We start from the raw sequence: 25,240 nt of genomic DNA, 5'->3' as shown, positions 1-25,240 counted from the left end.
TATTTGAGGAAGAAAATAGAAGCCTTTGAATCATGGATGCAATAGTGTTTAAATTTCCATATACACACCAGAAGGTTTGCGTGAAATAGCAGGAGCATAAGGTGTCATCTGGAAAATGTGATGCCACAAGTGTCATTTCCAATCCCAATTTATCCTCTTATAATGGGTGGTGGCATGAGAAGATTTGAGTTGTATTAAGAGTTGTCGGGGAAGTTGGTGGCAATGATGTCATTGGACTCATAATTAAGAGGTTCAGACTAATTCTCTGGGGACACGGGTTCAAATCCCACCTTGGCAGCTGGTGGAATTTAAATTCAATTAATAAAATCTAGAATTGAAAACTAGTTCGTAACTATGACCATGAAACTTCCATTGATTGTCGTAAAAATATATCTGGTTCGCTAATGTCCTTTAGGGAAGGAAACCTGACATTCTTACCTGATCAGGCCGCTACGTGATTTCCAGACCCATATCAATGCGGTTGACTCTTTACTTCCCTCTGAAATGGCCCATCAAGCCACTCACTAGGAATGGGTCACAAACGCTGGCATTGCCAGCAGTACCCACGTCCCATGAGAGAACTAAAAAATGCACAAGTGGGTAGTGGTTGGCACTGCTGCCTCACAACGCCGAGGATCGTGTTCGATCTCTGCCCCGGGTCACTGTCCATGTGGAGTTTGCACATTCTCCCGTGTTTGCGTGGGTTTTGCCCCCACAAGCCAAAGATGTGCAGGCTAGGTGGATTGGCCATGCTAAATTGCCCCTTAATTGGAAAAAATGAATTGGGTACTCTAAATTTATTTTTAAAAATACACAAATTGCAGTTTTTCCTGTGGTGCCGCAGTTTTGATGCCATTATAACATTGCAATCCTACTCCAGAAGAGGCTTTTTTGCTTTTAAACAAAAGTGATTGCTGTATATAGTTGTTTTTCTGTTTCTAGAAACTGTCTCTCCGTTGTCAAAATTGTCATCCTCAACAGTGGACTCTTGCCCCTCAGAGATTGATGGGAAACGGAAGCGCAAGATTCCTCTCCTGTCAAAACGCAAAGGAGATCAGCTTACTCTTGTGAGTATCATACTGCTTATTCTTCATTGATTTCCAAACTATTTCACTGCTGTAATACAAATTGATTATAATCCAGGGATAACCCGTCACCTTATACAACCAAAATATATTAAGAGGAGACATGCTGCCATGATATGATCTCATTGCCCCTAGATTAAGAACTGTTTAATTGACATTTCTGCTCTTAAGGTTTATTTATTGCGCCTATTGGAAGGTTTGTATGAGTGGATATTGATTGAGATCAAGATTTTGGCTGACTGGTGCGAACTGTGGTGAATAGTTTATGGAATTCAGTGTGTTAACTCACATGAATAACTACTTTGGTGAAATCTCCAATGCATCTGGAACTGTATCTCAGCATGTCATTACTTTCAGGCAAGGAAAGTGCTGTTTAAAATTTAATTCTTCACTTTTAGAAGAGACCCCATTGCACTGCTGAAGATTTAGGAAATGGTGTAACAAATGTTTTGTAGTGAAACTGAGATGAACCCATCCCATTACCATCTAAATTCTAGGGGATATGACTATAGGTTGCAAAATCTCTCTCTGCTTAATCCTTGTGTCCAGGAATCATTTTAGTAAATCTATGCAGCGCACCCTCCAATGATGCCCCAGAACTACTCACAAACTACAGGTGCTGTAAAACCAGGACTTTGTATAACTGAAGCATAACTATTACCCCTTTGTGTTCCAGCCGTCTGGATATAGTCGGCAGCATTCCTTTAGCCATTTCTATATCTGGTTATAACATTTTAATGGTCTATGTTGCTGGGCTCTTTGGACCTTCACTATTTTTAGATTTCAACCATTTCGGAAGTAACATGCTCTGCCCTTGACAGGTCTGAAGTGGATGGCTTCAAATTTGCTTATGTTGAAATTCATTTGTTGCAATTTTGTCCATTAATTTAATCCATCAATGTCTCTCTTTCACGATTGGGATAATATTAGAGTAAAGGTTAAAGAGAAGAATCTCTGAAATGTGTTCAGGAGAACTTCATTGGCCAACATGTTCTCGGTCTAACTGGGAAGGAAGCATTGCTTGATCTGGTGCTGGGAAATTAGGCTGACCAAATGGGGAAACCCTTCAATAAAAGTATACTCCATATCATACGGTTTTGATTAGTAATGGAGAAGAACAAGGAACAATTTGAAGTAAATTGGAAGGGAGCCAACCTCTGAGATGAGAGGGGATTTAGCACTGATATGGAACCGAAGACTGACTGGGAAATCAAGGTAACGGAACAATGGGTGATCTTTAAGGAGATACGTTTCATTCACAAGCCTAGGTACACTTACAATTAGGGCAGAAGGTAGTGAACCCAAGCCAGGGATCTGTGGGTGATCAGGGAAATAAAAAATATGGTGGAAAAAATTGGGTGAATTCCCAAGTGCCATTCAAGCCAAGTACAGTAAGCTGAGATGGGAAGTGAAGAGTAAAATAAGCCTTGCAAAGGGAATAATAATAGAATGACTGTTAACATAAAAGGGAACCCAATAATCATCATCCAGCATGTAAGTGGGTAATAGGAGTCAAAGTAAGGCTGTTCAGGAGAAAGGGTGATCATGCTGAGACGCACGGAGAAAGGTAAGAATATTTCATCAATACTTTGTGTATCGGTGTTTACCAAGGAAGAGGAAGTTAGCAGAATATCGGTAGAAGGAGAGATGACATCGGTCATGATCGGTCAGGAAAGTTGAAGTTCTGACTTTCTGCCAGTAGATGGCACAACTAAATCTCTTATAAAAGATGTAAGAGCTATTTAATAAGAACATGCATTCACATCGGAGCATACTCGTTCTTATCTTATGGGTATATCGGCACTAAATATAAGCGAAGACTCTTGTATGTGATCTAATGTAGCAACAGATTTAAAGATGGGAAATGTAATAAATCATCTTCTAATAACATTGTTTGACGGGTAATTGTTGACTGGGAGAACACCCTGCTCCTTTTTGAATGGTGCTGCAGGCTTTTTTATGCTTTCAGCCGACCAGACTGAGCATGCCTTGGTTTAATTTGATCTTCAAATGGCAGTTCCAACAGTGTATCACTCCCTCGGCACTACACTGGAGTATTCTAAATTATTTGTCCTAGTCTTGAGATTGGGTTTTGAACCCGCACAACCGTCTAACTCTGGGTGATCATGCTGCCGACTGAGCAAAATTGAGATGAAACAAAAGGTGCTGGAAGAACGCGACAGGTCTGAGTGAGCAAAAGAGTTAACCGTTCCGAAAAAGAATCGTATTGAAATGTTAATTTTCTTTGTCTCTCCACAAATGGTGCTGGACCTTTTGAGTTTTTCCAGCACCTATTATTTTATTTCAGATCTCCAGATTCTACAGTATTTTGCTTTTATTTTACAGTGAATTGACACTCTGATGCCTGGAAAATAACAGTATGCTCCCATCACTACTTGTACTTTAAAAAAAAAAAAAAATTTAGAGTTCCCAATTCATTTTTTACCAATTAAGGGGCAATTTAGCATGTTCAATCCACCTACCCTGCACATCTTTTGGGTTGTGGGGGCGAAACCCACGCAGACACGGGGAGAATGTGCAAACTCCACACGGACAGTGACCCAGAGCCGGGATCGAACCTTGGACCTCGGCGCCGCGAGGCTGCAGTGCTACCACACCCAACCCCCCCCCCCCCCCCCCCATCTCCGATCTAGTCAAGGTCACCTCCCACACTGAGTCTTTGCTGCCGAGGGATCTGGAGTGCCTGTTTTTATGCTCCTCTGGTTTTGTGTCCTTTTGCCGCTTCCTGTGGCCTTTTGCCAATGGGGTTTCGAAAAGGGCTTTGTGTCCCAAGATCCGATTGGTGCCCCATTGACAGGTCACCTGGGCCTGCCCCAGGTGCCCATTTCCCCGTGTCATGTTTGAACGTGCACCTTGCCAAATAAGGTGACAGTGGCAACTCTAGGCTCCTGAGAGTCTGGCCCAGCCTGGGTTTGGAACAATAGGCCGGTGCATATTACTCCAATTCATTATCTCTTGATGACCGATTGACAGGGCAGGTACGGACAAGTTTTGGCAGCCTGACTGACCTCTCGTGTATTTGAACTTGGCCAGCCCTGAATTCCCATGAGGCTGTAGTGGTTTGTTTTAAAGTGACCAATTCTTTAACTTAAAATGGCCAATTTTAATCATGCCTAAACGCTAGGCCCTGGCTGGTCACTGATGTTAATGTGGTTAATCCTGTGTTAGTAACAACGTTTGCTTTAATATAAAAGACGCCCATTTGTCAGTGAAATCACTCCTGGAACGAAGTATCCTTTCCTCACAGTTTAACAAATTGAAAAATTGTTGGGGTATCGCCCAGTTTCCTAATATAAATTGGGCTCTGGTCTGCCCTGGGACAGCAGTGTAACCTCTATCAATTTGCTGCAAAAATGAATGAATACATGACTGCTGCTAACTGATTGCCTCTTTCCTGCAGCATCCTCCACTAGAGCTTGGGTACACCATCACAGCAGATGATGTGGAGTCTGAAAAGAAGGCAGGTCTTGATAGAATTAAAAAAGCATTGCAGGAAAAGGAAGGTAAGGAAAAATATGGGGTGAAGATTGTCGTCCTCTTTTGTTTTTTTTAAATTTTTATTAAGATTTTCACAAAATATAAACAACAAAACAATATTAACAGAATAACCACCGTAAAAACCCAAGAACAACCTCCACCCCCCTACAAAAGCAGCAACTAAATCGAAAACAAACAAAAAAAGCAAACACCAGAAAGGAAAGAGATACCACCCCGCCACATCCCACAAACCCATGTACACACTCTTTTCCTCCCCCCCCCCCCCCAAATCCCAATCACCCCCCCCCCCCCCCCCCCCCGGGGTTGCTGCTGCTGCCGGCCTATTTCCCTACCGTTCCCCCAGGAAGTCCAGGAAAGGCTGCCATCACCTAAAGAACCCCTGTACTGATCCCCTCAGGGCAAATTTCACCTTCTCCAATTTGATAAACCCCGCCATATCATTGATCCAGGCCTCCACGCTTGGGGGCCTCGCATCCTTCCACTGAAGAAGAATCCTCCGCTGGGCTACTAGGGACGCAAAGGCCAGGACACCGGCCTCTTTCGCCTCCTGCACTCCCGGCTCCACTGCAACCCCAAAGATTGCGAGTCCCCAGCCTGGCTTGACCCTGGATCCCACCACCCTCGACACCGTCCTTGCTACCCCCTTCCAAAACTCCCACAGCGCTGGGCACGCCCAAACCATATGGGCGTGGTTCGCTGGGCTCCCCGAGCACCTGGCACACCTGTCTTCGCCCCGGAAGAACCTACTCATCCTCGTCCCAGTCATGTGGGCCCTATGCAGCACCTTGAACTGTATGAGGCTAAGCCTCGCACAGGAAGAGGAGGAATTCACCCTTTCTAGGGCATCCGCCCACGTCCCCTCCTCAATCTCCTCACCCAGCTCCTCTTGCCATTTACCCTTCAGCTCCTCCACCGAGGCCTCGTCTACCTCCTGCATTACTCGGTATATGTCCGAAATCCTCCCTCCTCCAACCCAAATCTTCCCTCCTCCAACCCTGTCCCGTACCCCACGTGGGGGCAGCAAGGGGAACCCTCCACCTGCCTCCTGGCAAACGCCCTAACCTGCATGTACCTAAACGTGTTCCCCGGGGGGAGCCCAAACTTCCCCTCGAACTCCCCCAAGCTCGCGAACCTCCCATCCACAAACAGGTCCCTCAACCTCCTAACACCTACCCTGTGCCAGCCCAGAAATCCGCCATCAATGCTCCCTGGAACAAACCGATGGTTCCCCCGTATCGGGGCCTCCATCGAGCCCCCCCCCCCCCCCCCACCTCTCCCCTATGCCGTCTCCATTGCCCCCAAATTTTGAGGGTAGCCGCCACCACCGAGCTCGTGGTATACCTCGTTAGAGGGAGCGGCAACGGCGCCGTTACCAGCGCCTCCAGGCTCGTGCCCCCACAGGACGCCATCTCCATCCTCTTCCATGCTGCCCCTTCCCCGTCCATTACCCACTTCCGCACCATCGCTGTGTTAGCAGCCCAATAGTACCCATAGAGGTTGGGCAGCGCCAGCCCCACCTATCCCTGCCCGTTCCAAGAACACCCTTCTCACCCTCTGAGTCCCATGCGCCCACACAAATCCCGTAATACTCCTGTTTTTAAAACAAAATAACTTTTATTGATATTTTTGAAAAATTATAACAACAAAACAATAATAATACAGTAGTCCCCCTTTATAACGCGGGTGTTGGGGTCCAAGACCCCAACCCGCGTTGTAACCGAGCCGCGGATATCCATGATGGGGGTTTTAAATTTATTTAAAAATCTATGCTAGCGCTTCCCATTGAGAGTCTACGGGGGGCGGGGGGAGAGGTCAGACCCCCGTAGACTCACAATGGGAAGCGCTAGCATAGATTTTTAAATAAATTAAAAACCCCCATCGTGGATCCAATTAAAATTTCAGCGGCCGGCTCACTTTGATCCGGAGAAGGAAGCTGCTCTCACTGAAATCAGCCGGCCGCTGAAATTGACACTGCCCGCTGCTCTCTCCCTCCAATCCAACTTTTAAGTTTTAATGTTTCTGATTGGAGGGAGAGAGCAGCCGGCAGTGTCAATTTCTTTTTTTTTCCTCCGGCTTGCCCCCTCTCCCCCCACATCCTCCAACTAGACCCCTCTCCCCCCACACCCTCCGGCTCGCCCCCTCTCCCCCCACACCCTCCGGCTCACCCCCTCTCCCCCCACACCCTCCGGTTCACCCCCTCTCCCCCCACATCCTCCAACTAGACCCCTCTCCCCCCCCACACCCTCCGGCTCGCCCCCTCTCCCCCAACACCCACTGGGCTCTGTCTCCTCCTCTCCCCCAACACCCACTGGGCTCTGTCTCCTCCTCTCCCCCCCCCCCCCCACCCACCTCACACCCTCCGGCTAGCCCCCTCTCCCCCCACAATCTCCAACTAGCCCCCTCTCCCCCCACACCCTCCTGCTCTCCCCCTCTTTCCAGCCCCCCCACACCCTCCGGCTTGCCCCCTCTCCCCCACACTCTCCTGCTCTCCCCCACAGCGTCCAGCTCGCCCCCTCTCCCCCCACACCCTCCGGCTCGCCCCCTCTCTCCCCCCCTCTCCTCCCCCGTCCCCCAACACCCGCAGGGCCCTCCTCTCTCCCCCAACACCCGCAGGGGGGTCTCCCCCAACACCCGCAGGGGGGCCTCCCCCACACCCGCAGGGGGGGTCCCCCAACACCCGCCCCCCCTCCTCCCCCCCCCAACACCCGCCCCCCTCCTCTCCCCCAACACCCGCCCCCCCTCCTCTCTCCCCCCAACACCCGCCCCCCCTCCTCTCCCCCCCTCAACACCCGCCCCCCCCTCCTCTCCCCCCCAACACCCGCCCCCCCTCCTCTCCCCCCCCCCCCAACACCCACCCCCCCTCCTCTCCCCCCCCCCAACACCCACCCCCCCTCCTCTCCCCCCCCCAACACCCGCCCCCCCCTCCTTGCCCCCCCAACACCCGCCCCCCCCTCTCCCCCCCCCACACCCGCCCCCCCTCCTCTTCCCCCCCAACACCTGCCCCCCCTCCTCTCCCCCCCAACACCCGCCCCCCTCCTCTCCCCCCTCCTCTCCCGCCCCCCTCCTCTCCCCCCTCCTCTCCCCCCCCAACACCCGCCCCCCTCCTCTCCCCCCCAACACCCGCCCCCCCTCTTCTCCCCCCCAACACCCGCCCCCCCTCTTCTCCCCCCCCAACACCCGCCCCCCCTCTTGTCCCCCCCCAAACACCCGCCCCCCCCTCTTCTCCCCCCTCTTCTCCCCCCCAACACCCCCCCCCCCTCTTCTCCCCCCCCCCCTCTTCTCCCCCCCCCTTCTCCCCCCCCTCTTCTCCCCCCCCCCCCCAAAACACCCGCCCCCCCTCTTCTCCCCTCCCCAACACCCGCCCCCCCCTCGGCAGTGTCAATTTCAGCGGCCAGCTGATTGTTTCAGTGAGAGCAGCTTCCCTCTCTGGATCAAAGTGAGCCGGCCGCTGAAATTGACACTGCCGGCTGCTCTCTCCCTCCAATCCAACTTTTAAGTTTTAATGTTTCCGATTGGAGGGAGAGCGCAGCGGGCAGTGTCAATTTCAGCGGACGGCTCACTTTGATCCAGAGAGGGAAGCTGCTCTCTCACTGAAACAATCAGCTGGCCGCTGAAATTGACACTGCCGGCTGCTCTCTCCCTCCAATCAGAAACATTAAAACTTAAAAGTTGGATTGGAGGGAGAGAGCAGCGGGCAGTGTCAATTTTAGCGGCCGGCTGATTGTTTCAGTGAGAGCAGCTTCCCTCTCCGGATCAAAGTGAGCCGGCCGCTGAAATTGACACAACTGACAGTTGGGGTCCATCAGCCCCCCCGCGGTATATCGCGAACCGCGGTATTGCGGAGCGCGGTATAACGGGGGACTACTGTAACAATAATAAACACCCCTGGATCCGTAACAACGCATATAACGAGCCCCCCCACCCCCCCCCCCCCAAACCCGATGAACAATAAAATACATTTAAAATAAATTAAATTAACATAAACAATACCCCGCTGAACCCCCCCCCCCCCCGGTTTGACGCTGCTGCTGACCTAGTTCCCTATCGTTGAGCCAGAAAGTCGAGGAAAGGCTGCCACCGCCTAAAGAACCCTTGTACCGACCCCCTCAGGGCGAATTTGACCTTCTCCAGCTTAATGAATCCCGCCCCTGTCATTGATCCAGGTCTCCACGCTTGGGGGTCTCCCATCTTTCCATTACAACAAGATCCTCCGCTGGGCTACTAGGGACGCAAAGGCCAAAACACCGGCCTCTTTTGCCTCCTGCACTCCCGGCTCCACCCCAACCCCAAATATCGCGAGTCCCCAGCCTGGCTTGACCCTGCACCCTACCACCCTCGACACTGTCCTCACCACCCCCTGCCAGAATTCCCCCAGTGCCGGGCATGCCCAAAACATATGGGCATGGTTTGCTGGGCTCCCCGAACACCTAATGCACCTGTCCTCACCCCCAAAAAACCTGCTCATCCTCGTCCCGGACATATGAGCCCTGTGCAGTACCTTGAACTGGATGAGGCTAAGCCTCGCACATGAAGAGGAGGAGTTCACCCTCTCCAGGGCGTTCGCCCATGTCCCCTCCTCAATCTGCTCTCCCAGTTCCACTTCCCACTTAGCCTTCAGCTCCTCTGCCGACGCCTTCTCCACCTCCTGCATCACCTGGTAGATGTCAGACACCTTCCCATCTCCGACCCACACCCCCGAAAGCTCCATATCCCTTACCCCCCGCGGGGGCAACAAAGGGAACCGCTCCACTTGCCGCCTAGCAAACGCCTTGACCTGAAGGTACCTGAACATATTCCCCGGGGGGGGGGAGCTCAAACTTCTCCTCCAGCTCACCCAAGCTCGCAAACCTCCCGTCAATGAACAGGTCTCCCAACTTCCTTATGCCCGCCCTGTGCCACCCCAGGAACCCGCCATCAATGTTCCCTGGGACAAACCGGTGGTTCCCCCGCAGTGGGGCCTCCACCGAGCCCCCCCACTTCCCCCCTGTGTCGCCTCCACTGCCCCCAAATCTTGAGGGTAGCCGCCACCACCGGGCCCGTGGTGTACCTCGTTGGAGGGAGCGGCAATGGCGCCGTTACCAGTGCCTTCAGACTCGTGCCTCCGCAGGACGCCATCGCCATCCGTTTCCATGCTGCCCCCTCCCCATCCATTACCCACTTGCATACCATCGAGACATTAGCCGCCCAATAGTACCCAGAGAGGTTGGGCAGCGCCAGTCCCCCTCCATCCCTGCCCCTCTCCAAAAAGACCCTCTTCACCCTCGGAGTCCCATGCGCCCAAACAAATCCCATGATGCTGCTGTTCACCCTCCTAAAAAAGGCCCTCGGAATAAGGATGGGGAGGCACTGGAACAAAAACAAAAACCTCGGGAGCACCGTCATTTTAACGGACTGTACTCTACCCGCCATCGACAGCGGCAGCATGTCCCACCTTTTGAACTTCTCCTCCATCTGCTCCACCAACCTAGTAAAATTAAGCTTATGCAAAGTCCCCCAACTCCTAGCCACCTGAACCCCCAGGTACCTAAAACTCCTCACTGCCCTTTTTAGCGGGAGCCTACCAATTCCCTCCTCCTGATCACCTGGGTGTACAACAAACGGCTCGCTCTTGCCCAGGTTCAACTTGTAGCCCGAGAAACTCCCAAACTCAGCAAGAATCTCCATCACCTCTGGCATTCCCCCCACTGGGTCTGCTACATACAGCAACAAGTCATCTGCATAAAGTGACACTTGGTGCTCCTCCCCACCCCGCACCAGACCCCTCCACCTCCCCGACTCCCTTAGCGCCATGGTCAGAGGCTCAATTGCCAACGCAAAAAGCAAGGGGGACAGGGGGCGCACCCCTGCCTCGTCCCACGGTAGAGCCTGAAGTACTCGGACCTCCTCCCATTTGTCGCTACACTCGCCATCGGGGCCTCACCCATTTAATAAACCCCTCCCCAAACCTGAACCCCTCTAACACCTCCCACAAGTACCCCCACTCAACCCTATCAAAGGCCTTCTCCGCATCTAATGCCACCACAATCTCCGCCTCTCCTTCTGCCGCCGACATCATTATCACATTTAGCAGCCTTCGCACGTTAGTGTTCAGCTGCCTCCCCTTCACAAATCCCGTCTGATCTTCATGTATCACTCCCGGCACACAGTCCTCTACTCTAGTGGCAAGATCTTTGCCAGCAACTTGGCGTCCACGTTCAACAGTGAAATTGGCCTATATGATCCACACTGCAGGGGGTCCTTATCTTGCTTCAGGATCAGGGAAATCAGCGCCCGTGACATCGTCGGGGGCAAAACTACCCCCTCCCATGCCTCGTTAAAGGTCCGAATCAACGGGGCCCAACAGGTCCGCATATTTTTTATAAAATTCAACCGGGGACCCATCCAGTCCCGGCGCCTTCCCCGACTGCATGTGGCCAATCCCTCTAACCAGCTCCTCCAACTCGATCGGTGCCCCCAGTCCTGCCACCTGCTCCTCCTGCACCCTTGGAAATCGCAGCCTGTTCAAAAAGCTCTCCATTCCCCCCCCCATCACCGGCGGCTCCGACCGGTACAGTTCCCTGTAGAAGTCCCTGAAGACCCCATTAACCTCTACCCCCTTCCGCACCACATTCCCACCCCTATCCTTCACTCCACCAATCTCCCTAGCCGCGTCCTGCTTGCGGAGCTGATGCGCCAGCATCCTGCTCGCCTTCTCCCCATATTCATAGACCGCTCCCTGCGCCTTCCTCCACTGTGTCTCCGCCTTTCTGGTGGTCAGTAAATCAAACTTAGCCTGGAGGCTTCGCCGCTCCCCCAACAATCCCTCCTCCGGGGCCTCAGCATACCTCCTATCTACACTCAGCAGCTCCCCCACCAGTCTCTCACTCTCCCTCCTCTCCCCCCTCTCCCTATGGGCTCGGATGGAAATCAGCTCCCCCCTAATCACTGCCTTCAGAGCCTCCCACACCATCCCCACCCGGACCTCCCCAGTATCATTGGCCTCGAGGTACCTCTCAATACATCCCCGGACCCTCCTACACACCTCATCAGTCAACAACCCCACGTCCAAACGCCAAAGCGGGCGCTGGTCCCACACCTCCCCCATCTCCAGATCCACCCAATGCGGAGCATGGTCTGAAATCGCTATAGCCGAATATTCGGCATCCTCCACCCTCGGGGCCAGTCCCCTACTGAGGACAAAAAAATCAATACGGGAATAAACCCTGTGCCCGTGGGAGAAAAAAAGAGTACTCCCGAGCCCTCGGCCTCCCAAACCTCCAGGGATCCACCCCTCCCATCTGGTGCCCAACATACGCCTCATGAAACCAGCATCATCCCAATTTGGGGCATATACATTTACCAACACCACCCTCTCCCCCTGCAGCTTACCGCTCACCATCACATATCTGCCGCCACTATCAGCCACCACCTCGGACGCCTCAAACGCCACCCTCTTCCCCACCAGGATTGCCACTCACCGGTTCTTCGCGTCGAGCCCTGAATGGAAAACTTGCCCCACCCACCCCTTCCTCAGATGGTCCTGGTCCGCCACCTTCAGGTGAGTCTCCTGAAGCATGGCCATGCCCACCTTCAGCCCCTTCAGATGCGAAAACACCCAGGCCCGCTTAACCGGCCCATTCAACCCCCTCACGTTCCACGTGATCAGCCGGATCACCCCGCCCCGCCGACTAGCCATAGCCCATCGACTGCTCGCCCCTGGCCTGCACCCATCACTCGGCCCGTTTCCCATGGCGATCGAACCTCACCTCACTCCGACCCGCACCAGCTCCTCCCTGGCCATTCCAGCAGCAACCTGGTATCTTCTTCTTCTCTCCTCCTCCCCCCCCCCCCCCCCCCCCCCCCCCCCCCCCCCCCCCGGCTAGGGCCCCTCCTAGCCGCGACACTCCCTCCATAGTACTCCCGTGAGCCTGCTGACCCCAGCAGCTCCCGCCCTAACTCCGACCTCTCCAGATATGGGGTCACCCCCACCCTGCAGCAGCTCCTTGGCACCGCACCAGCGTGGGAAACCGGAACTGATATCCACGGCCCTTGCCTCCTGCTCCACCCCTCTCGTCCCGCGGCGCGGGAAACCAGAGGAAAGCCCGCGCTTTCACACTGCCCCACCCCACCCCCCCAACGCAGCTCCCAAATAGCAGTCCCAACCCATCCACCAACCCCGTACAAAAAAAACAACCCCAACACCCCTCTTAAAACACAAAACCATAACCAACACCATCCGAAAGCAGAAAAAAACCCCAGAATAGCCAGCAACAGCATAAACAGTGATACAAAAAAAACCCCACAGTCCCAAATCCCTAGTTCGAGTCCAACTTTTCAGCCTGCACAAAGGCCCATGCCTCCTCCGGGGGCTCAAAATAGTGATGCCGGTCCTTGTAGGTGACCCACAAGCGCGCAGGCGGCAGCATGCCGAATTTCACCTGCCTGCTGTGGAGCACCGCCTTAGTCCGGTTGAACCCGGCCCTCCGCTTTGCCACCTCCGCACTCCAGTCCTGGTAGATGCGCACGACCAAATTCTCCCACTTGCTGCTCCTCGCCTTCTTGGCCCATCGCAGCACACACTCCCGGTCACTGAACTGATGGAACCGCAGAGCACCGCCCGCTGGGGCTCATTCGCCTTAGGCCTCCTGGCCAGTACTCTGTGGGCCCCCTCCAGCTGCAGGGGCAGATGGAAAGATCCTGCCCCCACCAGCGAGTTCAGCATCACGGCCACATAAGCCGGCAGGTCCGACCCCTCCAGCCCCTCCGCGAGGCCCAGGATCTGCAAGTTCTTCCTCCTCGACTGAAACTCCATCTCCTCAAAACGATCTTGCCACTTTTTGTGGAGCGCCTCATGCATGTCCACCTTCCCCATGAGGGCCGAGACCTCATCCTCACGCTCAGAGGCCTGCTGCTGCAACTCACCGATCTCTGCACCCTGGGTTGTCTGGGTCTCCAGCAGCTTACTTGTAGTAACTTTCAAAGAGTCCAGCAACTCCACTTTCAGCTCCATAAAGTAGCACAGAAGGGCTGCCTGCTGCTCCTGCGCCCACTGCCTCCACTCCTCGGGGGCTCCACCGGCCGCCATTTTGCACACCTTTCCCTGCTTTTCCAGGGGAGCTGCCGCCGTTTGTTTCCTCGCCCCACTCCGTGTCCGCACCATAAATCCCGGGGGATATTACTCCAGACACCTTCGCACACCGGAAATCGTTGAACCAGCGCCGTTTGGGGCCCTTAAAAGAGGCCAAAAGTCCTACGATAGCGGGAGCTGCCGAACGTGCGGCTTAGCTCCGCTTTGCCGCCACCGGAAGTCAATACTCCTGTTACCTCTCCTAAAAAAGGCCTTCGGGATAAAGATTGGAAGGCACTGGAACAGGAACAAAAACCTCGGGAGCACCGTCATCTTGACGGACTGCACCTGCCCTGCCAGTACAGCGGTAACATATCCCACCTTTTGAACTCCTCCATCTGCTCCACCAACCTTGTGAGGTTGAGCTTGTGCAGGGCTCCCCAGCTCCCAGCCACCTGGACTCCTAGGTACCTGAAGCTCCTCCCTGCCTGCTTCAGTGGGAGCCTACCAATCCCCTCCTCCTGATCCCCCGGGTGCACCACGAACAACTCGCTCTTGCCCAGGTTGAGCTTATACCCAGAGAAGCCCACAAATTCGCTGAGAATCCACATCACCTCCGGCATCCCCCCCAGCGGGTCAACCACATACAGCAACAGGTCGTCCGCATAAAGCGACACTCGATGCTCCTCCCCACCCCACACCAGGCCCCTCCAGTTCCCTGACTCCCTCAACACCATGGCCAGGGGCTCAATTGCCAATGCAAAGAGCAAGGGGGACAGGGGACACCCCTGTCTCGTCCCCCGTAACAGCCGAAAGTACTCCGACCTCCTCCTATTCGTGGCTACACTCGCCATCGGGGCCTCATAAAGCAACCTCACCCAACGGACAAACCCCTCCCTAAACCCAAACCTTTCCAACACCTCCCACAGATACCCCACTCAACCCTATCAAAGGCCTTCTCCGCATCTAATGCCACCACTATCTCCGCCTCCCCTTCCACAGCCGGCCACATAATGACGTTGAGGAGCCTTCGTATGTTGGTATTCAGCTGCCTTTCCTTTACAAACCCCGTCTGGTCCTCGTGAATGACCCCCGGCACACAGCCCTCTATTCTTGTGGCTAAGATCTTTGCCAGCAGCTTGGCGTCTACATTTAGCAGCGAGATCGGCCTATATGACCCACACTGCAGAGGGTCCTTGTCCCGCTTAAGGATCAAGGAAATCAGCGCCCGTGACATAGTTGGCGGCAAAGCCCCCCCCTCCCTTGCCTCGTTAAAGGTCCGGACCAACAGGGGGCCCAACAGGTCCGCATACATTTTATAAAATTCGGCCGGAAACCCATCCCACCCCGGTGCCTTCCCCGACTGCATGCTCCCTATACCTTTAACCAGCTCCTCCAGCTCAATCGGCGCCCCCAGTCCCTCCACCTGCCCCTCCTCCACCCTCGGAAATCGCAGCTTGTCCAAGAAGCGCCCCATCCCCCCCCCCCCCCCCCCTCCCCCCCCCCCCCCCCCCCCACTGGGGGTTCAGACCGGTACAGTTCCCCATAAAAGTCCCTAAAGACCCCATTAACGTCTACCCCCCTCCGCACCATGTTCCCACCTCTATCCGTCACTCCCCCAATCTCCCTGGCCGCGTCTCGCTTTCGGAGCTGGTATGCCAGCATCCTGCTCGCCTTCTCCCCATATTCATACACCGCCCCCTGTGCTTTCCTCCACTGAGCTTTCGCCTTTCTGGTAGTCAATAGGTCGAACCTGGCCTGAAGGCTACTCCGCTCCCCCAGCAATCCCGCCTCCGGAGCCTCCGCATATCTCCTATCCACCCTCACCATCTCCCCTATCAGCCTCTCCCTCTCCCTCTGCTCCCCCCTCTCCCTATGGGTTCGGATGGAAATCACCGCCTTCAATACCTCCCAGACCATCCCCACTCGGACCTCCCCGTTATCGTTGGCCTCAAGGTACCTCTTAATACACCCCCGAACCTTCCCGGCCACATCCTCGTCTGCCAGTAGACCCACCTCCAAGCACCAGAGCGGATGCTGGTCCCTTTCCTCCCCCAGCCCGAGGTCCACCCAGCGCGGGGCATGATCTGAAATGGCAATGGTAGAGTATTCAACATCCTCCACCCTCGAAACCAGCCCCCTGCTCAGGACAAAAAAATCTATCCTAGAATAGGCCTCATGCACGTGGGAGAAAAACGAGTACTCCCTGGCCCTTGGCCTCGCAAACCTCCAGGCATCCACCCCTCCCATCTGATCCATAACCCCCCTCAACACCTTAGCCGCTGCCGGCCTCCTACCCGTCCTGGACTTGGATCGATCCAATGGGGGATCCAGCACCGTGTTGAAGTGTCGTGTCCGTCTCTCTCTCTCTCCCCCCCCCCCCCCCCCCCCCCCACCTCCAGGCCTGGAATGCGGCCCAACATACGCCGCATAAACCCCGCATCGTCCCAGTTTGGGGCGTAAACATTCACCAACACCACCCGCTCCCCCTGCAGCTTACCACTCACCATCACATACCTCCCGCCACTGTCAGCCACCACCTTTATCGCCTCAAACGACACCCTCTTTCCCACCAGGATCGCCACCCACCGATTCTTCTCATCCAGCCCTGAATGAAATACTTGGCCCACCCACCCCTTCCTCAGTCGAACCTGGTCCGCCACCTTCAGGTGTGTCTCTTGGAGCATGGCAACATCCGCCTTCAGCCCCTTCAAGTGCGCAAACACCCGGACCCGTTTGACCGGGCATTCAGCCCCCTCACATTCCAGGTTATCAGCCGGATCAGAGGGCTCCATGCCCCCCTCCCCTGCCGACTAGCCATAAACCATCTCCTGCCCGCCACTGGCCAGCGCCCCCCGCTCAGCCTGTTCCCCACGGCGGCAACTGTCCCCCCCCCCCCCCCCCCCCCCCCCCCCCCCCCCAAGCACCCCCTGCATACTCCAGCTCCTTCCTGGCCATTTCAGCAGCAACCCGGTACCCCCCTCTTCCCCCCCCCCAATACTCCCGCCGTACCTCCGACCCCATCCCACGTGGGACTACTCCTCCTCCTTCGTGCCCATCAGCAGCCCCCCCCCCCCCCCCCCCCCCCCTGCTCGTGCGCGGGAAAATAACAGCCAACAAAGGCCTGCGCTTCTCAGCCCCGCCCCCTATCAAAGCCTGCGCTTTCGCCGTGCCCATCCCCGCCTCCTCTAGGGCAACTCCCATTGCCAGTCCCCACCACCAGCTCCCCGCACTCCCAGTTTACCACCCTGCCTGAACCCGTCCACCTGATCCATACAAAAAGACATAAAGACGTCGCCCCACCCACCCTAAAGCCAACACACATCTTGCATTAAACAGAGAAACCCCCCCCCCCCCCCCCCATCCAGAGCAAAAATTAAACACAGTTACATTTTCATACAAAAACCCCCATCTTTGACCCTCAGTTTGAGTCCAGTTTATCGGCCTGCAGAAAGGCCCATGCCTCCTCCGGGGACTCAAAATAATGGTGCCGGTCCTTGTAGGTGACCCACAGACTTGCCAAACTTCACACTCCGTCTGTGGAGCACCGCCTTCGTCCGGTTGAACCCGGCCCTCTCTTAGCCACCTCCGCACTCCAGTCCTGGAAGATCCGCACCTCCGTGTTCTCCCGCTTGCTGCTTCGTTCCTTCTTGGCCCACCGGAGCACGCACTCCCGGTCAACGAACCGGTGAAACCGCACCAACACCGCCCGTGGCGGCTCATTCGGCTTGGGCCTCCTAGCCAGAATTCTGTGGGCCCCCTCCAACTCCAGGGGCCCCTGGAAGGACCCAGCTCCCATTAACGAGTTCAGCATAACGACCACATAGGCCGCCAGGTCCGACCCCTCCAGCCCCTCCGTGAGGCCCAGGATCCGTAAATTCTTCTGCCTCGACCGGTTGTCCAGCTCCTCGAACCGCTCCTGCCACTTTTTATGGAGCGCCTCGTGCATCTCCACCTTCCCCGCGACGGCCACGGCCTCATCCTCCCTTTCAGAGGCCTGCTGCTGTAGCTCCCGGATTGCGGCCCCCTGGGCTGTCTGAGTCTCCATCAGCTCTCTGGTGGTAGCCTTCAGCGACTCCAGCAGCTCCACCGTAAGCTCCTGGAAGCAGCGCAGAAGAGTCTCCTGCTGCTCCTGCGCCCACTGCCTCAGCTCCTCGAGGGCTCCGCATGCCGCCATTTTGTTTCCCTTCCCCCACTGTTCCAGGGGCGCTGCCACCGCTTTTCTGCTCACCCCACTCCTGGTCCGGACCATAGGACCCTGGGGATCTACTGCAGACCCCTTCCCACATCAGGAATCGTCGAAGAAGCTCCGTTGGGGGCCCTGAAAAGAGCCCCAAGTCCGTTTTTAGCGGGAGCTGCCGAACGTGCGGCTTAGCTCCGCATAGCCGCAACCGGAAGTCCTGTCCTCTTTTGTGACAACTTGTCAAACTTCATAACATTTCATACCTTTGCCTTTGTTTATAACCTGATTTTGCACTCGTGTTTAAAAATGACCATTACAGTAAAGCTGCATCAACATTTAAAGCATACACTTTTTCTCTCCTCTCTTGGGGAGGCGGGGGCATTTAGATGGATGCTGGGTACTCTCTACCTCAGAAGGCCATTTTCCGGGCGAGCAAAGTGAATTCTGTGGTGATGTCAAGGTTGTTTTGTAATTCACTGAATGACCACTAGGAGTCTCATAAGTATATCAGTGAATGTTGGAGTCGGGTGACCTCAGACTGACTGGAGAGCTGGGAGAGAGGTTGCTTGAGCATGATCATACCGTTATTCATCTGTTGTTTTGTATATCGTTGTCCCACACTTAATGTTGAAATCGGTTATAGCTTTAGATACAAGTGTTCCTGTAATATAAATCAGGCCATCCGGCAAGAACATCACAAATTCTATTTAGCCATGGATAACAAAGCTGAGCCTCCTCCTGTGCCCAACCAGTACATTTCCAATGGAGAATGCGTGATACTGATTAGGACCAAGGGCCTTGGTTGTCTCTTTTACCATAGCCCAGAGCTATTGGCCCTCGTAGCTACCTGTCCTCTGCCTGTTTGAGGTCAGGTACTAATACAAAGATCACAGATGGAACTTGAGAAGTGTTGGTCTTTGTGACTTGCTGCCATACTAAGAACTGTATTTATTTTTGACTACCTTTGGGGAACTTAGAATATTCTTTATAAAGATTGGGTAATCGCTGCCTCCAATTCTTCACTTACAGGGTTCTTATAAAATACCTTGAGCCCAGTTAAACATTCCCAAGTTTCTCTTTGTAATGAAGGGAGCAACTCCAATTCTGAACAGGACTGCCCCAATTACAGCCTTCAAACATGTATAAGACCACAGTTCCCTTTCATTCCTTGCTGATAGGTTTGTCTTGTTTAAAGTTTGGAGGTTTGGAAAGGCCTGCTTTTAAAAGTTACCTCATTGATGGAACATTCACTCTTGAGCTTAGTTCATATCAGCAACCTGGCATCCCCTGAGCCTGAAGGAAGCTGCACATGATTCAGTTTTCCAAGTATTATTAACGTTGATTTAAATAAGTAGTTACCCTTTAGGCTCCATGGTATGCACCCAAATGGTCACTGAAGGCAAAAAAAGGGAGTTTCTATCATTTGGTATCATTCATCCCATCATAAGATGAGAATTGCTCTTCAGAAATCATAAGTCATTCAGCAACAGGATCTCATGCTTAACTCCGACCCATTTACAGTCAGTTTTTATAATTATCTATCTTTTATGTTGTGGTTTGAACACATTTTTGATACAATGATGCATACAACCTGCTTTCTCTTAATTGGGCATGACCATAGAAAGTCTACTCTTTGCCTATTAAAGCTCATTGACACTTTTGCACGTGTTAGTGATGAGATTTACATGATGTTTCTTGCTGTCAACAGAGCCTTCAAAGTTGCCAGCACCTGTGACGACAGCAACAGCACCCTCATTGTCGATAGCACTTAATGCCCCTGCAGAAGAAAGCTCGGCTGACCCAACAGCCACTTCCACCTCCGTTTCTGCTATTGTCTCCAACCCTCTGCTGGCCAGTTTGAAGAAGCTGCAGAACTGCACAAATTCAGTTACCAATTCAGGTGTGTAGTAATGGGCCTGTGCTGAAACCGCCCAACTGCTTAGTTTTGCTGCAATATGTGTACAAGGGTTAAAAGAAGATATTTATTCCAAGTGTCAGTGCAATAACTTAAGAACCGTTAGGCGGATTGAGCCGTTTATTTGAGCAGCCAGAATCCTTTCCTCCACTAACCTAACTATTCTACATAGTCTAGTGATGTGCAGGTATAAGTTTGGACAGCCTTATTGTTACGATCCCAGATGATATTACTGGATGGGAAGATTCCAGAATGGTACTCTGGCTCAAAAGACCGTAACTTTTACCCGTTTTTTAATAAAACATGGAGAAACAGAGTGGCAGGCCCGCTAATTCGTTGTAGCAAGAAAAAAAGACATTTATTAAACATGAAAAGTTGGATTATTATACAATACTCCTTTACTCGCCCCTTAGCTTAACAAATACACATCAATTTTAAGATTAACACAAATTACAAAGTCCCTTTTAAGCAAATTATCTTTGGTCAAATACACATGTCCCGCCCAAATTGGTATCTGTGGTTTTCTCCTCAGAATGCCCACGAGGTGATTATCACATGAGAGTTTCCAAACTCCACTGAAAAACATGTTTTAAAATCTTCTGTCATAAACATTCTAGGCAGAAAGCAAGTAATTATAGGCCAGTTAGCTTAACTTCTGTAGTAGGGAAGATGCTGGAATCTATCATCAAGGAAGAAATAGCGAGGCATCTGGATTGAAATTGTCCCATTGGGCAGATGCAGCATGGGTTCATAAAGGGCAGGTCGTGCCTAACTAATTTAGTGGAATTTTTTGAGGACATTACCAGTGCGGTAGATAACGGGGAGCCAATGGATGTGGTATATCTGTATTTCCAGAAAGCTTTGACAAGAAGCCACACAAAAGGTTGCTGCATGAGATAAAGATGCATGGCATTAAGGGTGAAGTCGTAGCATGGATAGAGGATTGGTTAATTAATAGAAAGCAAAGAGTGGGGATTAATGGGTGGTTGGCAATCAGCAGCTAGTGGTGTCCCTCAGGGATCAGTGGTAGGCTCACAATTGTTCACAATTTACATAGATGATTTGGAGTTGGGGACCAAGGGCAATGCGTCCAAGTTGGCAGACGACACTAAGATGAGTGGTAAAGCAAAAAGTGCAGAGGATACAGGAAGTCTGCAGAAGGATTTGGCTAGGTTAAGTGAGTGGGCTAGGGTCTGGCAGATGGAATACAATGTTGACCAATGAGGGGTTATCCGTTTTGGTAGGAATAGCAGCAAAATGGATTATTATTTAAATATTAAAACATGCTGCTGTGCAGAGAGACCTGGGTGTGCTAGTGCATGAGTCACAAAAAGTTAGTTTACAGGTGCAATAGGTGATTAAAAAGGCAAGTGGAGTTTTGTCCTTCATTGCTAGAGGGATGGAGTTTAAGACGAGGGAGGTTATGCTGCAATTGTATACGGTGTTCGTGAGGCCACACCTGGAGTATTGTGTTCAGTTTTGGTCTCCTTACCTGAGAAAGGACGTACTGGCCCTGGAGGGTGTGCAGAGGAGAATCACTAGGTTAATCCCAGGGTTGAGGGGGTGGATTACGAGGAGAGGTTGAGTAGACTGGGACTGTACTCATTGGAATGTAGAAGGATCCAGGGGGGATCTTATAGAAACATAGAAAATTATGAAGGGAATAGATAGGATAGATGCGGGCAGGTTGTTTCCACTGGCGGGTGAAATCAGAACTAGGGGGCATAGACTCAAAATAAGGGGAAGCAGATTTAGGACTGAGTTTAGGAGGAACTTCTTCACCCAAAGGGTTGTGAATCTATGGAATTCCTTGCCCAGTGAAGCAGTTGAGGCTCCTTTATTAAATGTTTTTAAGATAAAGATAGATGGTTTTTTGAAGAATAAAGGGATTAAGGGTTATGGTGTTCGGGCAGAAAGTGGAGCTGAGTCCACAAAAGGTCAGCCATGGTCTCATTGAATGGTGGAGCAGGCTCGAGGGGCCAGATTGCCTACTCCTGCTCTTAGTTCTTGTGTTCTTATAATAATATTTTCCTTTGGTGGTTTGCATTCCGAAATCCAGTCCAAATTTTCAAACTACACTTTAAAACAAAGCTTTCATTCCATTTTTAAGACTGAATCCAGTCCAGGCTTTCATCCCACCCCTTTTCACTTTGTCTTTTACTACTTTTACAAAAATTCCGAGATCCAGCCACCGATTTCCATAGTTATTTCAACTCCTGTTTCACAGTAAAATCTGTGAAACTTGAAAATGACTTCAGATAGGGGCTGGTTTAGCACACTGGGCTAAATCGCTGGCTTTTAAAGCAGACCCAGGCAGGCCAACAGCACGGTTCAATTCCTGTACCAGCCTCCCCGAACAGCTGCCGGAATGTGGCGACTAGGGGCTTTTCACAGTAACTTAGAACATAGAACATAGAACATAGAACGATACAGCGCAGTACAGGCCCTTCGGCCCTCGATGTTGCACCGACATGGAAAAAAAAACTAAAGGCCATCTAACCTACACTATGCCCTTATCATCCATATGCTTATCCAATAAATTTTTAAATGCCCTCAATGTTGGCGAGTTCACTACTGTTGCAGGTAGGGCATTCCACGGCCTCACCACTCTTTGCGTAAAAAACCCACCTCTGACCTCTGTCCTATATCTATTACCCCTCAATTTAAGGCTATGTCCCCTCGTGCTAGCCACCTCCATCCGCGGGAGAAGGCTCTCGCTGTCCACCCTATCTAACCCTCTGATCATTTTGTATGCCTCTATTAAGTCACCTCTTAACCTTCTTCTCTCTAACGAAAACAACCTCAAGTCCATTAGCCTTTCCTCATAAGATTTTCCCTCCATACCAGGCAACATCCTGGTAAATCTCCTCTGCACCCGTTCCAAAGCTTCCACGTCCTTCCTATAATGAGGCGACCAGAACTGTACGCAATACTCCAAATGCGGCCGTACCAGAGTTTGGTACAGCTGCATCATGACCTCATGGCTCCGGAACTCAATCCCTCTACCAATAAAGGCCAACACACCATAGGCCTTCTTCACAACCCTATCAACCTGGGTGGCAACTTTCAGGGATCTATGTACATGGACACCGAGATCCCTCTGCTCATCCACACTACCAAGAATTTTACCATTAGCCAAATATTCCGCATTCATGTTATTCTTTCCAAAGTGAATCACCTCACACTTCTCCACATTAAACTCCATTTGCCACGTCTCAGCCCAGCTCTGCAGCTTATCTATGTCCCTCTGTAACCTGCAACATCCTTCCGCACTGTCTACAACTCCACCGACTTTAGTGTCGTCTGCAAATTTACTCACCCATCCTTCTGCGCCCTCCTCTAGGTCATTTATAAAAATGACAAACAGCAACGGCCCCAGAACAGATCCTTGTGGTACGCCACTCGTAACTGAACTCCATTCTGAACATTTCCCATCAACTACCACTCTCTGTCTTCTTTCAACTAGCCAATTTCTGATCCACATCTCTAAATCACCCTCAATCCCCAGCCTCCGTATTTTCTGCAATAGCCGACCGTGGGGAACCTTATCAAACGCTTTACTGAAATCCATATACACCACATCAACTGCTCTACCCTCGTCTACCTGTTCAGTCACCTTCTCAAAGAACTCGATAAGGTTTGTGAGGCATGACCTACCCTTCACAAAACCATGCTGACTATCCCTAATCATATTATTCCTATCTAGATGATTATAAATCGTATCTTTTATAATCCTCTCCAAGACTTTACCCACCACAGACGTTAGGCTCACCGGCCTATAGTTACCGGGGTTATCTCTACTCCCCTTCTTGAACAAAGGGACCACATTTGCTATCCTCCAGTCCTCTGGCACTATTCCTGTAGCCAATGATGACCTAAAAATCAAAGCCAAAGGCTCAGCAATCTCTTCCCTGGCTTCCCAGAGAATCCTAGGATAAATCCCATCCGGCCCCGGGGACTTATCTATTTTCACCTTGTCCAGAATTGCCAACACTTCTTCCCTACGCACCTCAATGCCATCTATTCTAATAGCCTGGGTCTCAGCATTCTCCTCCACAATATTATCTTTTTCTTGAGTGAATACTGACGAAAAGTATTCATTTAGTATCTCGCTTATCTCCTCAGCCTCCACACACAACTTCCCACCACTGTCCTTGACTGGCCCTACTCTTACCCTAGTCATTCTTTTATTCCTGACATACCTATAGAAAGCTTTTGGGTTTTCCTTGATCCTACCTGCCAAAGACTTCTCATGTCCCCTCCTTGCTCGTCTCAGCTCTCTCTTTAGATCCTTCCTTGCTTCCTTGTAACTATCAAGCGCCCCAACTGAAACTTCACGCCTCATCTTCACATAGGCCTCCTTCTTCCTCTTAACAAGAGATTCCACTTCTTTGGTAAACCACGGTTCCCTCGCTCGACCCCTTCCTCCCTGCCTGACTGGTACGTACTTATCAAGAACATGCAATAGCTGTTCCTTGAACAAGCTCCACATATCCAGTGTGCCCAACCCTTGCAGCCTACTTCTCCAACCAACACATCCTAAGTCATGTCTAATGGCATCATAATTGCCCTTCCCCCAGCTATAACTCTTGCTCTGCGGGGTATACTTATCCCTTTCCATCACTAACGTAAAGGTCACCGAATTGTGGTCACTGTCTCCAAAGTGTTCACCTACCTCCAGATCTAACACCTGGCCTGGTTCATTACCCAAAACCAAATCCAAAGTGGCCTCACCTCTTGTTGGCCTGTCAACATATTGTGTCAGAAAACCCTCCTGCACACATTGTACAAAGAACGACCCATCCAATGTACTCGAATTATATCTTTTCCAGTCAATATTAGGAAAGTTAAAGTCTCCCATAACAACTACCCTGTTACTTTCGCTCTTTTCCAGAATCATCTTCGCCATCCTTTCCTCTACATCTCTAGAACTATTAGGTGGCCTATAGAAAACTCCCAACAGGGTGACCTCTCCTTTCCTGTTTCGAACCTCAGCCCATACTACCTCGGAAGAAGAGTCCCCATCTTGCATCCTTTCTACCACCGTAATACTGTCCTTGACTAGCAGCGCCACACCTCCCCCTCTTTTGCCCCCTTCTCTGACTTCATTGAAGCCGACTCGTGACAATAAGCGATTTTCATTTTCAGAAAACGTTTTGGCATCTCAGCCTTCTTCATGCTTGGTCTGTCTTCACTGACCAGTGCTCTGTTCTCGTACCCTTAACCTCAGACGTTTTAGAAACCTTTCTTTATTTCTCTCATTTCCTTGATCAGCTGCTCTTCAGATCTTTGCACTTGTTTTCTTAACCATTACTCCATGGTATGGCTTTTCTTTTAGTAAAAGATGATCCCTTCTTAGGGTAGGAGAGTCAAGTACCAGGAGACATTGGTTTAAAGTGCATGGGGAAAAGTTTAGAACTGATGTGCTGGCAAATGTTTTACATAGAGGGTGGTAAATATATGAAACGCACTGCCTGGGGAGGAGGGAACAG

The 25,240-nt window shown here is 51.9% G+C and overlaps 1 protein-coding gene across 5 annotated transcripts in view; it reads left to right on the top strand.

Moving 5' to 3' along the window:
- Nucleotides 1-25,240, top strand: part of pom121 (POM121 transmembrane nucleoporin) — a 98,568-nt gene that overhangs the window by 47,673 nt on the left and 25,655 nt on the right. For all 5 annotated transcript variants that reach the window (XM_038813797.1, XM_038813799.1, XM_038813798.1 and 2 more), the window contains 3 exons: nt 943-1,067; nt 4,507-4,609; nt 19,542-19,733. In XM_038813797.1, coding sequence (XP_038669725.1) covers nt 943-1,067; nt 4,507-4,609; nt 19,542-19,733 — 420 coding nt within the window. The remainder of the gene's footprint in view (nt 1-942; nt 1,068-4,506; nt 4,610-19,541; nt 19,734-25,240) is intronic.

This window comes from Scyliorhinus canicula, chromosome 12 (assembly GCF_902713615.1).
Source record: "Scyliorhinus canicula chromosome 12, sScyCan1.1, whole genome shotgun sequence".
Classification (NCBI taxonomy): Eukaryota; Metazoa; Chordata; class Chondrichthyes; order Carcharhiniformes; family Scyliorhinidae; genus Scyliorhinus; species Scyliorhinus canicula.
Note: the sequence above shows the minus strand (reverse complement) of the source record. Positions and strands in the feature narration are given on the sequence as shown.